The 15,857-nt window shown below is 43.9% G+C and overlaps 1 protein-coding gene across 1 annotated transcript in view; it reads right to left on the bottom strand.

The window, feature by feature from the left end:
• The window catches only part of LOC120849462 (17-beta-hydroxysteroid dehydrogenase type 6-like), a 67,999-nt gene that overhangs the window by 38,184 nt on the left and 13,958 nt on the right, over window positions 1-15,857 (bottom strand). The window contains exon 2 of the mRNA XM_040221677.3: window positions 8,832-9,038. Within this exon, the coding sequence (XP_040077611.1) occupies window positions 8,832-9,038 (207 nt within the window). The remainder of the gene's footprint in view (window positions 1-8,831; window positions 9,039-15,857) is intronic.

The raw sequence follows: 15,857 nt of genomic DNA, 5'->3' as shown, positions 1-15,857 counted from the left end.
TTTGCCTGTAGCCACAAGGGCTTCAGCGACTCGTCGTTCTTTTGCTCTGTTCGAAACTGAAGGCAACCTTCAGATTCTAAATCGTTTACGTCACTTCGCTCGTCCACAGACTCTACAATCCCGTTTTCACCCTCCGACTGTGTGCTCGCCACGCATGCCTCTATCACCAGCCCTTCCTTCAATACTGCAGCGTCACAGGGAAGATCCACCTGATCTACCAAGGGCACTTTCTGTTCTACTTTTCTTAAAGCTACTAAATCCTCAGGTGTGAGTAACGCGTCAACTTCTCCGGCAAGCTGCTCGGTTACAGCACAGAACAGTAAAGTATACACTCCAGTATCAAGCGCACTGCTACCAAGTCGAAACGGGACATACATAAGATCGGCCTCCACCTCGTGGCCAAAAGCGCCCTTCAACCGAACCTTCCCTTTTTGATTCTCGTCCAAAATGGTGGCCATCGACCTTCGAACCACTGTAATGTCTGCCCCCGAATCAACCCTAGCATTCAAGCGCTTGTCTCCTGAGCGGAGTTGCACAAATCGTTCTTTGTCAAGCACTTCGTGTTGTTCAGTCAGCGATACTAGTTTATGATGTACCTCGATTGATTGCTCGGCGTGTTCGCAGTCTAAAGGTCTTTTTACTCGTGCCGTTAGCTTAGGATTGGTCTCAGGGCAATTTCTTGCCAGATGACCTTGTTTCCCACAAGCGAAACAGCGTCGAGTTTCGCCGACATACTCAGTATGACCTCTCTCTTTCGGAGGCGTCATAGACTCGCTCTGACTAGAGTCACCAGTGGTGTCTGTCTTGTGATAGGGTTTTGGGACCCTCTATGCATTACTCTCCTGATGGCATTCAGCGAGCTTAGCTATCGCCTCGGGACGCAGCCACTCCCCCGTTTCGTTTAAGGCAACAAATGCTTTTATTTCATTAGGGAGGGACTCCTTCAACCTCTCCGCGACAACTAGTTGCAACAAGTCATCGTAAGTATCCACTTTTCTACTGTTCACATAATAACTGAAGTAGCTATTAAGTCGGCCGGAGAACTGGCCCCAGGACTCTTCCCGCAATTTGCCTGCCGTGGTGAATAGTCTTTTGTATTCGTTTAGAGATAATCTTAGCTCACGTAAAGTTCGTTCTTTTAGCTGAGCGTAAGATGGCAGTTCCTTCATGCCACTGCACATTATCGCTGACCTGACCCTGTCAGCTATATACGGCATTATCAGGACAGTTTTTATCTCGTCAGGAACCTGAAAGGATCGAAATATGACTTCTACCGCCTCAAACCAACCAGGCACCAAGGTTTTGTCCCCGGGCATCCGGCTGAGCACATTAGTCAAGAGTGCAGCATAGTGGGCTACCCCAGATTCTGGTTGTAATCCCAGCCCCCCATTTGCACCACCACCATTTTCCTTCTGCACTTTTGGAGCTCAATTTGTGCCCGTATTTGTTCGAGCTTTATTTTTTCAATTTCCAACCGAGTGTTCATCACTTCAGAATCAGTTCTCCCCTCATCCTCTGATGCGTCATCAGGCTCCTTAAGTTTATCAGGCATTTTACCCTCCCCTGTGCCCGAATCATAGTTCTTCGACATGGCTCGAGTGATCATTCAACCCAAATAGACAAGCATATGCGCTCACCAATTCAGGTTGACCAGCTCTTCGTCGTCGATGGGCAGTCAGAAGCACTGGCAGCGGAAATGCATGACAGGAATGTCTCAGGGTCCGTGCACCACTGAAATCCGGATTCTACCGCTTGCAGGCAGTAGTTCCTGTCCCTCTCGAAGACTGGAAGTCTTGTTTTCTGCCGTTGGTTCTTGCGCTGAGGCTGCGTCATGCAGCGTTCGTCCCACTGGTCACGCCAAGCGCTCGCCTGGCGTCAGGTTGCATAGCCGCCGAAAAGCCGAGTTTGCTTGCTGTCAGCACCGTTCGTGCTGTGCTCCGGACTCGCCGCTCCGTCGCATATGGTAGACGAAAAGCCTGGCTTGCTTGAACTGGCAACGTCCGTGTAGTATGCCGGACCCACCGCTCCGTCGGTTGTGGCAGGCAAAAATCCGGGCTTACTTGAACTCGGCGACGTCTGTGCGGTGTTGGACCTGGCCGCTCATCCCAAGGTTCCGTAGCTGAACTCCCGCTGTCGACTGCGCCAGTCACGGCTTGTGGTTTGGGCGCCGTGGGACCCGGGAAGGCAGGGAGCCAGCTTTTTGGGGGGAAAGCGTTTTATTCCGGTTCGAAGTCGTGCTTGCACCAGCTCCAGCCCACCGCGTTCCTTTTTCTCTCCTCGTGCACCGTCTCCAGCCTCGGTCCTTCCGTCGTCACTTCGTCTTTTTCTCGTCGCACCAATCAGCGCACACCACGGGTAACAAAAATATAACAATCACAAAGCCCGATAACCCGTCGGCGACGGCGCGCGCTGAATCCGCTGCCTCGTGCATGCCACATGCATGACAATCACCATGACTCCTTCAAGTTGCTTCGGAAAAACGTTAGCACTGATTTGCCACCAGAGCAGCAGGTTATCCTATACAAGCTATTATGCTCCTTCATTGACATTTTTGATCTTAACTCTCGGCCTCTGGCTCAAACATCTGCCATTAAACACACTATCGCTACTGGAACAGAAAAACCCATACGCAGCCGTCCGTATCGAGTTTCACGTTCAGAACGAGAAGTCATCCAGAGACACGTGAGTGACATGTTACAGCAAAATATAATTGAAGAATCTACAAGTCCCTGGTCTTCTCCCGTAGTGCTTGTGAAAAAGAAAGATGGCACATGGCGTTTTTGCGTTGACTACAGACGACTCAACAAAATTACCAAAAAAGATGTTTATCCCCTTCCGCGATTCGATGATGCCCTTGATACGTTACATGACGCCAACTATTTTTCGTCGATTGACATGCGCTCGGGCTACTGGCAAATTAACGTTGACGAAAAAGATCGAGAAAAGACAGCGTTCGTAACACCCGATGGACTTTACCAGTTTCGAGTCATGCCATTTGGCTTATGCAATGCTCCTGCAACTTTCGAACCTATGATGGACTCGCTACTACGCAGGTTGCGCTGGACAACATGTCTGTGTTACCTGGATGACGTTGTCGTATTTTCGTCCACTTTTTCCGAACATCTATCTCGATTGACAACTGTTTTAGAATGCTTCCGAAACGCCGGCCTTCAACTCAACTCTAAAAAGTGCCTTTTTGGTACACGAGAAATCAAAATTCTTGGACATGTCGTCAGCCGTCACGGAATATCACCAGACCCAGAGAAACCCCGCGCTGTTACCGACTTTCCACGCCCCGCAACAGTTAAGGCACTCCGTTCATTCCTTGGACTCTGTTCATATTTCCGACGATTTATTCGCGGATTTACTGCCATTTCTGCTCCTTTAAACTCTCTCCTCAAAAAAGATCGACCGTTCGTATGGTCTCAAGATCAAGAGGATGCATTCGCAACACTGAAGACGAATTGACCACCAAGCCAGTCTTGTCACATTTTCACCCTGCTCTTGATATCGAACTTCACACCGATGCTAGCGGTTATGGACTTGGTGCGGTACTGATGCAAAAGCAAGACGCTCACGAACATGTCATCGCATATGCAAGCCGAACTTTGTCCAACGCAGAGATAAATTACACAATCACTGAAAAAGAATGCCTTGCCGTAATTTGGGCAGTCGGCAAGTTTAGACCTTATATATTTGGGCGTCCGTTTAAAGTGGTTACTGACCACCACGCTCTGTGCTGGTTATCAAACTTGAAAGTTCCTTCTCGACGTCTGGGACGATGGGCACTGAAACTCCAAGAGTACGACGTCTCCATATTCTATAAGTCCGGAAAACAAAACGACGCGCCTGACTGCTTATCTCGGAGTCCCATCTCACCCTCCCCAGAAACTCCCTCAGCTGCCGTTGCCGCAATAGCTTTGACCTCAAGTTTGGATTTTGCTGTGGAACAAAGGAGAGACCCACACTTACAACAGATTTTCCACTGTATGAACAAACCCCACCTCACCCGCCATGAACAACGGCTTGTTGACCCCTACACAATGCAGAATGACGTACTATATCGTCGCAACTATGACCCAGATGGTCCTACTCTGATCTTTGTCGTTCCAAGACATCTCCGACCTGATATCTTATGTGCTCTACATGATGACCCCACAGCTGGACACCTGGGCTTCATTAAAACTTATATGCGTGTGCGCAATACCTTCTACTGGCACGGCATGTACCGCGACATCTCCAAATACGTAGCATCATGCGTCCAATGTCAGCGACGAAAACGGCCAACAACCGCACCAGCTGGACTTCTACATCCTCTCGATCCACCTCACTGCCCATTTGAGCGCATCGGTGTCGACCTGTTGGGGCCCCTTCCTCTTACACACAACGGTAACCGCTGGGTCATTGTTGCCATGGACCATTTGTCACGTCATGCAGAGACCGCTGCCTTACAGTCAGCAAACTCAGACGAAGTCGCCAAATTTCTCTTACACAATATGATTTTGCGACACGGCCCCCCTCGTCACATACTGAGCGATCGAGGAACAGTATTTCTTTCCCAGGTGATACAAAAACTATTACATCTTTGTGGAACCATTCATAGACCCGCAACAGCATATCATCCACAAACAAATGGCTTGGTGGAACGTTTCAATTGCACCATTGCTGATATGATTTCCATGTATGTCCAGTCTGACCAACGCCAATGGGATGCTGTTCTTCCGTTCGTTACTTACGCATACAACACCGCCGTTCAAGACACTCACTGCTATTCACCATTTTATCTTCTCCATAATCGCACTCCAACCACATTCTTGGACACGCTCTTACCTTACCGTCAAAATGACGAACTTCCCGACACTGTAGCACATCTCGTGTGTCGTGCTGAAGAAGCGCGCCAACTTGCCCGGCTACGCACACGTACATCTCAGCAAGGCCAATGCCGATGGTTTAACAAGACTGACCGCCCCGTTTCATATGAAATAGGTGACCTTGTGTTACTCTGGACACCTCAGCGTCACCAGGGCTTGGCGACCAAGTTCCTCCACCGCTACATCGGCCCGTACGTAGTCGTGCGCAAGCTCTCCGACCTTTCATACCACGTGCAGCAACTGCAAGACACTACTGACCCACGCCGAGCAGCCTCCGATGTAGTCCACGTCGCCCGCATGAAGCCCTACACCCCCCGACCCACCCCATAAACCACCACCACCCTCGTTAAAAAAAAAAAAAAGCATACATATATATTTTGTTAATAGCGGTCGGGACGACCGCAAAACAAAAGGGGGTGTAATGTTATATAGATGAAGAAAAAGAGCGCACCAGACAAATGGCTAGGGCGCGGGACAGCTCGAGCTGAGCCCGGCAGTTCCAAATAAAAGCCGACCGACAGAGACTGTCTACTCCTTCAACGACAACACCGTAACAATATATATATATATATATATATACAACGGGCTTGGTGGCGGGAGGCCGAAGGCGTGGGTATATAACTGAGAAGAAAAAAACCCTTAGTGAAAACAGCAACAACGGACGATTTATTCTTCGACATTTTGGCCGGAGTCCGGCCTTCCTTACGAAGGCTGGGCTCCGGCCGAAACGTCGAGCAATAAATCGCCCGTTTTTGCTGTTTTCACTAAGTGTTTTTTTTTCTTCTGAGTTATATTATATATATATATATATATATATATATATATATATATATATATATATATATATATATATACATATATATATTGATTCATTGGATTCAGTACGGTTAATTCATCTGCACATATTTGTTCATATCCTCCTCGGAGACCACGTACGATGATGTGAAGTGCCCGTGTTGTATACTCAATAACGTGGCTCTTGATTCTCGCAGATGATGATGATACCGTGTCTCTAAAGCTCATAAACAAAGAATACTACATGTACACGGGGCGAGATAAACAGTGGGAGGATTTCTGGAGCAAAACCAGCGCGTACCACGTGACACTAGGCGTCGTACCGCGTTCCACGCGGCGGCGTGTGCTTCCAGAACACCTCCGATTGGATACATTTCGTTTCTTGTGCATTAATAAGACAGGTAGGAAACGCCAGAAAGCCAAGGTGGAGTGGTGTAGAGGTTAGCACACCCGACCGGACATTGGGAGGCCCAGAGTTCAAATCCTGGCTCCGCCAATTTTTGGCTTTCAGCGGGTTCCTGGAAACTGATTCGTTGGATGCAGTACGGTTAATTCATCTGCACATATTTGTTCATATATATATATATATATATATATATATATATATATTCCTGACGAAGGCAAGACTCTTGCCGAAACGTTGAAATAAACCTTCCGTGTTTTTGTTTCTCTGACTTGGGATTTTCAACTTTGTATATATATATATATATTATTTTGCGTGTGCGATTGCACCAGTGCCTTGAAACACCCCCCGAAATTACTTTCTGGCTACTCCACTGCTGTGCACAACGCATTATAGCGTTTATAAAACCTCCCCGCGTGATGTTTTCTACTTAACATCACTGCATGTCGGAGCCATGATGGTGGGCTTCGTCGTTGATTCATCAAATGGCATTTAAACACATGTTATTTAAACTGCCCTTGGACAGCATTGTGCTGTGACCAGTAACGTGTACAGTGTCTACTATACTGAATTCTCAATTATCAATTTCGAGTCAGGGTCATTTGCCGGCAAAACACTGGTATACTTGGTTTCCCCTTACGTAAGCTGTAGCAGACGGTGCGAGCCAATGGGGTCAATCGCGCTGTGACAAAGCGCAAAGTCACGGCATTCGCAAACTTTCTGCACGTGTGTTGTCATCATTTGAATCAAAGGAGTCCCGAGAATGCGGCGCCGCCTTGTGTTTTATATGCGATAGCACTTGTTTGGCCATCAGACACTGGGAGCTGATAGTGTAAACTGTGATTCTCTTCATTATTTCATTGCACCTTTCATCACTACGGCCGCTTTCCTAGGACAGAGTAGTGAGCAAGGCCAAGAGTGTAGGCTCGAAAGCTTTGTAATTATGGTAAATAAAAAAAAAAACTTTTTGGGCCTATTGTTTAGGGCTATCATTTTATAGGCCTCGACAGCACCACCGCGGCGCAATGGTTCTACATATGCTTTGAGTTTCGCTACACGGGAGACATTCTTTTTGTGTATACCCCATCCCCCTTATACCCCTTGATTTTATTTCGGAGATATATTCGTTTGTTTACAAAGGAAGTGAGATTAACAGGAATGCCGTCTTTGCCATGTATTTATCAAACTCGGTGGACATTGGATGAGGAAATAATCTTTATGGTGAGTTAAGTAATTAACTAATATTTGTTAATCGATTCTTTTCAATCATGAGGTTTAGTGGTGATTTTAGAATTACAATATAGATGGCAGTTACTATTAACGGTGGAAAAACGTTTTAGGAAATGCGAAACGGTAGTGGCTTTTACTATACGATCGAAACAATTTTCCCCTTTTTTTCCGCCCGATTTAAAAATTGCGCTCAGCAAGATCGCCCCACGCCCTGCCCACAATAAAGCTTCAAAGAGTGACGAAGTCATATCAATCATGCCGTCACTATCTCGGCAGCATGTTGCTGATGAATGCGCCGACAATAGAAATGGTGACGCAAAATGAAACCACTTTGTCACTCTTCGAACCATCACGTGGGCAGTGATTACGGCGCTGTTTTCGCTTGAAACGTTTAAATCAAGCAAAAAACAAAAGAACACTGATAGTTGATTGAATTTTGTATTATAAAAGGGCGTTACTTTATCTCAAACTTGTTCAATTAATCTGGCATCCGACAGTGATTTTAAACGATACTGAATTTACAATATAACAACTAAAACCTAGAACCTAAACGTTAATCAACGAAGTTTAGTTAATTAGTCAATTTACCCTGACGATTAATTTTGAATCTAATGCCCGCCAAGCCTAAAAATATCCGGTGAAGACGGTACTTGTCTAACATTCGCTACCTTAAAGAAAATTGTTCGAATGAAAAGAAAACACCATGTATATGGTATAACTTATACAGCAACACGCGGCCCCGGCGTCACAGGGCGACGCTACCGAAGCTATCTATAGGGCACATGCACAGAAGCTTTGCTTCACGAGACTTGTGATCCTGAGCACACGAAATCCACATACCTCTTGTAGAGAACGGCCCCACGCCTCGTGGGGTCTTGTTTATAGACAGCGCGATAGCACCGCTCTACCCATTTTGTCATTCCATACGATAGCAACTCCAACTGCAGGATGAGACAAAGTCATGTGTCAACGCATATGCCTTTGTCTACCTTAGTAGGACTCCAGTGTATATTATCAAGGATACTTAGTACGTGTAGGGTGCCTCAATACGCTTCCGTTTGTTCTGATGAGATTTTTCGTAGTATCCCCTGCCGACACTACGCGCTCAAGCAAACGTACAGCAAAATAGCCCTAAACAAAATGTCGCCGTGCACAGTGAACGCCCGGGACCCGTACCGACAGATGCTTTCCACGCGCGTTGAAACAAAAGATGAAGGCACCGTTCGTGAAAAAGGATGGCCGGATGTCATCAGCCTAGCCAAAGCGCACATGAAGGCACCCAAAGTATGGGAACTTCTTCTATAAGAATTGTAGCACTGCATGAACTGCTTTGAAGATAACGCGCGATCGGTACCATTCCACTCCGGGACGAACCACCCTCAATCTTTTGAATTAATAGAACGCAACAGGAGGGGTGAGGGCAACCCGCCTTCTTTAAGAGGTCAAATCGTGTAACAAAAAAAAAAAAGATCAGCTGAACGCGACAAAGTAGACGTTTTCATTTATAATCCTCTTGATTGGAATACATTTACCTCTGGATCCCAAGCTCTTTTTGACCTCTTCCAAGGCGAGCTCTACCTGGCCTTCCTTGGTGACGTCCAGCTGAAGAACGTGTACGTTTGGCAAAGACCTCAGTTCCTTGGCATCGGCACCGTCAGAGAACAGACAGCCGGCAAATACATAGAAGCCCTCCTTTGCCAACCGCTTGGCCAGCAAGTGCCCGAAGCCCGTATCGCACCCTGCACCGTGAGACAAAAGAAAAAGTAAAAGAAGAGACTTTTTACTTTTGTTTAATAGCAGTGATTTTTTTATTCATAAAATATTATCGTAGACCTAGTTTATGGTGAAATGTGAGTTTTCTCTCTTTGTTGTCAGTTGAGCACCCTATAATACCGCATGTTTCCAATGTAGTATTTTTATAACCGTCGTTGTGGAAACTCCGCCGCAAAAAAATAGATTGTGATAACACGTGTTTTAGTCTCTGCAAAAAAAAAAAATATTTCATTTCATGGTTACTTTAGGGAGACAAACCCACCCCAATGTAAATGTGTATGACAACCTTGCATACGTCGGCGTTTGTACGTTTGTTTTTTTTTAGATTTCCTAGCAGAATATACCTGCTGAGCCTATATTTTCACTGAAATGAAGAAATCTGCTAACTACATACCCTGTTGTACTTGCAAATAGTATCAACAGAGCGCGAGGATCTGTGAACATATATGTACTATGCACACTGGACCTTTCTGTAAATAAGCCAAGTACAAAGGGGAACGCTCGAGTGTAGTAACGCTCGCTGTACTCGTTGGTGTCTGTGGCAGTAGCTGTTTCAATCTAAATAATTCAACGGATATGGCACTTTGCACGTCTGTATCTCAGTCTTATTTGTATTATTGACTTCTATTACGTAATTCAAATAGGTGAGCGCGCGAAACGTGCTTATCTACCTTTCCAGCATTTTTTAGGAGTTCGGGTAACTGGGCAAAATGCCTATTGAACGCATAGCGTCCCAGTTTGGGTTTCATGCGACCAAGCACGCAGAGTTTTCACCCAGCAGTAGCATCCTGGTGGTTGCCACATACTGCGCTTGCAATCACGCGTATACTTCTTGAAAGCCGTTTTTGATTTTCTCACGCTCCTTCGCAAAGAAGAGCAAAATCAAAAGCCCATGAGAGTCAACCTTCAAAACTGTGAGAAACATCATATCTACCGCCCACCACATCAACTCACCAATAAACCCTAAATAGTTCAAAGTCTAGGTTCCGTTTAGTTGGAGCTTAGCTCCAATGCCTGAAGCGTATAGCTAAACAAACACTTCGCAAACACATGGCGTAGCCCATGCCATATAAATGGCTTTCATTGATGTCTTTTTTAAGCTGCAGACTTTAATATTGCGTCGGTGTTTCTAAATCTGTCGTTATAGTTTCCTTGGGGTTTTATCAGTGAATCCGTCGGAGTGTGGCTGAAAGGTTCGTAAGGAACACGTAAAAACATGGCTTGTGGCGTGCAGAGAATACTGAGAATTTAATACTGAAATTATTGTATCAATAAAGCTTCATCAAAGAATAGGCAAAAAAATAAACACGAATAATAGTGTACTAAATATAATTGTACGCTGTTTGAAAATTAACATATTAAACTCATTAAAATTATATTTGACATAACAAAAGTCGACCTCGAGGCAGTCAGAAATTCTAATCAAGCTATAAAAGAGGTTTTCTTGATTCTATGGGAGCTTTATTAAGGAAAATTATGAACTGAGTTGTATTTTGACGCTAAGTAATGCATGTTTGTGCCTCCAATGAATCTATTCTTATATTCTTCCGTAACTAATAGTACATCTACAGTCATTTTAGAAGGCAAAAAATTAGGCTAATGTTTCGCTTTATTTCTAAATTCAATAAACTTAGACACGAAACTTTATTTGACCAGTGCCAAACAATGTTTACATTTTCTTTTTTTTAAATTTAAAATAGCAAGGAATTCCGGCGTCCAACGAAAACAGGCTTAGTTGCATGGTTCTTCATAAACTTCTGTCAAGAGCTCATGCGGAACGCCGAGACAAAAACAGGACTATTTAGCTGAACTAGAAAAAATAAGGCCCCACACAATGCAACTTATTATAGGACACGGATCAGGGAAGGCGGCCTACGGTACCAAGCCGTTATTGCGTTGGCGCTGAAAGCTTTGTCCCCCCACGTTGTTCCTTACGTTCCTTTGCGTTTATGTTGGGGGGGAAGGTAAGCTCGGGACCTTTTTGCTGCCACGGCTTTCCTCGCAGAAGCACGTGAAGCAAAGTGTAATTTAAGACAACAGGAAGAGCTGAAAGTCGCGTATAGGTTGAGCTCCCGCTTACTTTTGCCTTGATTTTCGTACTTCTTTTTTTTTTTTTTTTTTTTTTTGCTCCGGGTTGACAGCACGTACAGTCGTTTACTATTTTTCAAAATTTTATAAGCTTACACGCATATTAGCTGCTTGCTACGCTTTACGGTCGTTCTGTGTCCTGCTATTGTTATTGGTATAGGTTTCTTGTATTGTAAGCAAAGAAACTGAAAAACAAAGAGCAAGGAATGCTCCATTTTACAAAACCGGCACTAAGAAAAACAGCATACGACATAACAATACACTACAGAAGAACGCCGTCAAAACAGCACTCGTCAAAACAACAGAGCGTCAAAACAAGACTTAGACAAAGGAGCATGTGTTAAAATAGTTCGTAACAGAAAAGCGCACCTTCAAAACACCACATCAACAAAAGAGAAGCTACAAAAACAGCACAGCGAAGAAGAAAAAAAAAAAAAAACGAAAGCCGCACAGCGTCAAGAAAGCACATTGACAACATAGCCTGTGGCGTTAAATATTCTATGTGCCATACCAGCTCCGGAGAATGGAAGGTTGATAGCGACAGAAAAATACAGTGGTAACAATTTGAAACTTACTAGACCGTTTTTCTTATAAACGACAATTGTAAACGGTGGCCTCATACTGTGAAACTTTTTTTTAATTCTGTCTTCTTAATTGGGCTGTACGGTCCCATTTTCAACCGTTGAATTCACTCACATTCACTAATGGTTAGATGCTTATATCCATGGTTTTTTGTGTAACGCATTTGACTCGCAAATTCTCCGAAGTAACGGTATGCGTAGTGATATACCGCCAGAGAGGATGTGCTGCGTCAGGCTCGAGGCCCTACTCAAGGATCTCTGAGAAGCTACGAATTGTAATACTATGCAACTGTGACACAAAACCCTTTATTGACACTCTGTTAGGCTGCAGCTTTTCTTTCGCTATGTAAACACAACGTGAAAAGAGAGTGCAAATTTAATGAAGAGTACTGTTAAACACTTCATTCTTGTCTTTTGTTATGTTTGTAAATTGTAAGTCGCAGAGTAGTATTTTTATGAAAGAATAATGACCTCTGTAATGTAGCTCACTTGGAGCGATAACGCACTGAGGCAAACTATGATTAACTACCTACCATTGCATCTCCCACTAAATATTAAAATATTCAAGGGGATACAAATTATTTGTATCTTGCCAATGATAGCTATATATACCTAATACAATATTGCGCACGTTACAAATATGCACACTCTATTGGCGTGTCATTAACACAAAGTCAGAATCCTGAAGAAAATAGATAGATATCAATTTTATATTTTTTCACAAAGATGCGGGGTCGGCAGGAAAAGACATGGATGTTCGCATAATGAGGCCGAATGATTTAATGGTGGCAGGGCCGTGCACGCGGGCCTATCCTGCAATAGTAGCGCACACCACTGCCGCAGCGTCGTCGTCTTCATCGTCACATTATCCCCCTCCTTAGCCGAGCACGACCCAGACGACGAACAAAAAAAGAAACAGAAGGAAAACATGCACGCACACACAACAGAAACAGATGAAGACACAGATGGACGAAGCACTGCGGCCTGCCACAAAATCTGAGAACCTGCCGCAGTTCCATGGCCGGAAGACGCTCTGCAGCATCACCAACCTCTGCACCATTCACAGCCCCGCGACGACACTGTCCTGGCTGGGAAACGTCCGTCATGCCGTTACAAGATTGGGCTGGGGAAGGGGCAGGGGATTGTCGATTCCGGTAGGTCTCAGTCGTCACAAGGATCGTCTCGCAAACGCGTTCTCAAGTCACCATGTTACACTCTTGATGGTTCCTCGCTTGCTTCTGTCAGTTCTTCATGTTATCCTGTCTTTGTGGCTTAATTGAGGTGGGGGCTATGGGCTGGAGATCAGCGCTTCCATAGACGGCGCCAAGGTTGATGGAGATGAACGAGATGATCGGTACCCCGCACCCCCACCAAATGTTACGGAGATGCGGGGCCGGCAGGAGAAGACATAGATGTCCTCAATTAAAGCCGAATTAATGCATGTGGGCCGTGCATGTGGGCCGAGCGCGCGATAGTAATGCACACCACTGCCGCAGCGTCGTCGTCTTCATCGTCACAATATATATGTATATACGTTAAGAGTTCTGAGCATGTTTCAACTAACCAAGCTTGGCGCAGTATGGCCATAGTTGCTTTGCGACATAAAGCCCGTAATCAACAACGTGTCTGTGTGTGGGGAGGGGGGGTTCTTTTGTCGATGTGACGTTTTTACGCTGTGCTGTTTCGGCATGTGTTTTTTTTTTTTTTGTCCCTATTTTGAATGGAGGTAGTGTCTTTTCTCGAGTGCTATTTTAACAACGTCCTGTTTTGACAGGTGTTGATTTGACCGTAATGTTTTGTCGTGTTCTGTTTTGACATGTGCTCTTTTGTCACGTTCCCTACTAAAACGTAAGCGTTAACTTAAAGTTACAATACGATGCCTTTAAACGGGATCGATTTAACACTGTCTTAAGTTTAAAGAGAGCAGATCTGATTTGTTTATTTTTTTACAGAAACATGTCTCAGTAAAAATGTTTACAGCTCTGAAACTTCTAAAGTCTATAAAACATAAAATGTAACATATCGTTTTGACAAAAGCGGTAAACATGGTGGTGGCCCACTCGTAGCCGTATCGCCGTGCATATACCCTCCTTCGGTGTAAGTGTTCTTTCCGATCTAGAAATGGTGTGGGTTTGTATCACCTTAAATAACAGAAAAAAATCGACTCAGCACCTTTACCACTCCCAAACATCGCAATGACATTTATTCATGATTTGCATGACGTTATTAATTCTATTTTTGTCAATATCCTAGTTATCTTATTTATTTATTAGGATATTTCATTCTCTCAGATATTAGGTGGTCTGACCCACCTTCTGTTGCTCAACCTGTTTCAACTCAGTGTTAACAATATCCATATTAAAAAACAGCGCGAAAAACACATGGACAAAGGGAAGAGAACGCAAAGGACGAAGAAGAAAACACACCGCGCCGTGTCCTCCGTGTTCTCTTCTCTTTGTCCCTGTGTTTTTCGCGCTGTTTTTCAATATGGATTATTACCTACTAGCCCAACTTTCCATTCTTGTAAGTTAACAATATTTGGATATGTGTCCGCGCTTTAACCTTACACAGCTGGTAGCGAAACCAACAAAGTATTCCACTGAGACAGCGAACAAAACTGAATTAATTATGCCGATACACATCGAGCTTCTGTCTTTCATTACATATCTCCCGGGCTTAAACGATCATTCACTGTTAAATTTTGATCTCAAAGTTGCTCTCCCAATAAATATTAAAAAAGTGAAGCTTATTTCCTAAAACTATAAAGCCAATTTTGGTTTTATTAACCAATATCTCTCCAGTTATTTGGATATATATCGGCTACGATTTGATTTGTGAAGCGAGCAGAAGAAATAGGGATTGTTATGATTAAAAGTGAACGAACTGACCGAAGCGTATGTACCCGTCAGGCGTATTCAATCTGATGAAAGAGCCCCTTGGTATTATCAGTTAATAAAACTCTAAGACATATTTCCAATAACAGACTAGGACTTCCTTGTTTAGCCAAATTACGTAAGTTGATTGATCGGCAAGAGGCATACTTTGCGGTTAAGACCGATTATGCTCAGGCTGTAGCTGACGTCAAAGAAATTTAAAAAAAAACACACACTTAACTGTGTTTATTGTTAAATGAACCTAAATAGTTCTGGAGGACCGTTAGCATGATTAAAGGCGACCTAATTTCTTTTAACGTTGAGTCTAGTACGCTAGTCCCGCCCGCAGGATATCCTTCCGTGTGAACTTTTTTTTTTCTTTTTCCAAGTAGTTTTTTTTTTTTTTTGTAGGTGATGGAAATGCATTTTCTGACGTTACACGCTCTCGTTTTGGCCCGATGTTTCCGGTTGCTGTGAAGCCTGCTGGAAATGGGAAGTTAATTGTTTCTTTGAAATAATAATAGTCATGTGGAAGTGATAATATTACCTCAAGCTCTCTAAGACAAGCTACATTGTACTAATTTTTTTGCCAACTTTTCAATAAATCTTTTGAATGTGGCACGCTGCCAATAAAATGGAAAGCTTCCAAGGTAGTTCCACTGCTTAAGCCCGGTAACACGACTCCCCTATTCAATTATCGTCCAATTTCACCTTCAATTATTCTTTTTTAAAATCACAAAGCACATATTGAACTCTCAAATATTTATTTACCTAGCATAAAACTCTTTTTCACCCCTGCTCAATATCACTTACATCACTCACTTTGGTGTGAGCCGCAGTTGCATTATTTAACCCACTCATTGTATGCTATACTGAGCAATAATGGTCAGGCTGACTGTATTTTTCTAGATTTACATAAAGCATTTGGCATGGTAAGTCATGAGTTACGAATACTTAAACTGTCGTCATTAAACCTATTTTTTCAATTTGTTCAGCTGCCTTGAGAGCTTTCTTACCGACCGCTCTCAATATACAACTGTAAATGGTAGTAATTATTCTCTAACTAATGTGGCATTCGGGGCATCCTATTGTTCCGTTTTAGGCCCGCTTCTTTTTCTAATGCTCAATAATAATATACCAGGTTGTGTTCCTTGCTCCATGCATACATACCCGGATGACAGTGTAATTTATTGAGAGGTTTATGATGATGGGACGTTCAAGGCCTTTTAGAATCTGATCTAAA

The sequence above is a fragment of the Ixodes scapularis genome, unplaced genomic scaffold, assembly GCF_016920785.2.
Source record: "Ixodes scapularis isolate PalLabHiFi unplaced genomic scaffold, ASM1692078v2 PGA_scaffold4__175_contigs__length_147842914, whole genome shotgun sequence".
NCBI lineage: Eukaryota > Metazoa > Arthropoda > Arachnida > Ixodida > Ixodidae > Ixodes > Ixodes scapularis.
This window is presented reverse-complemented; position numbering and strand designations above follow the sequence as displayed.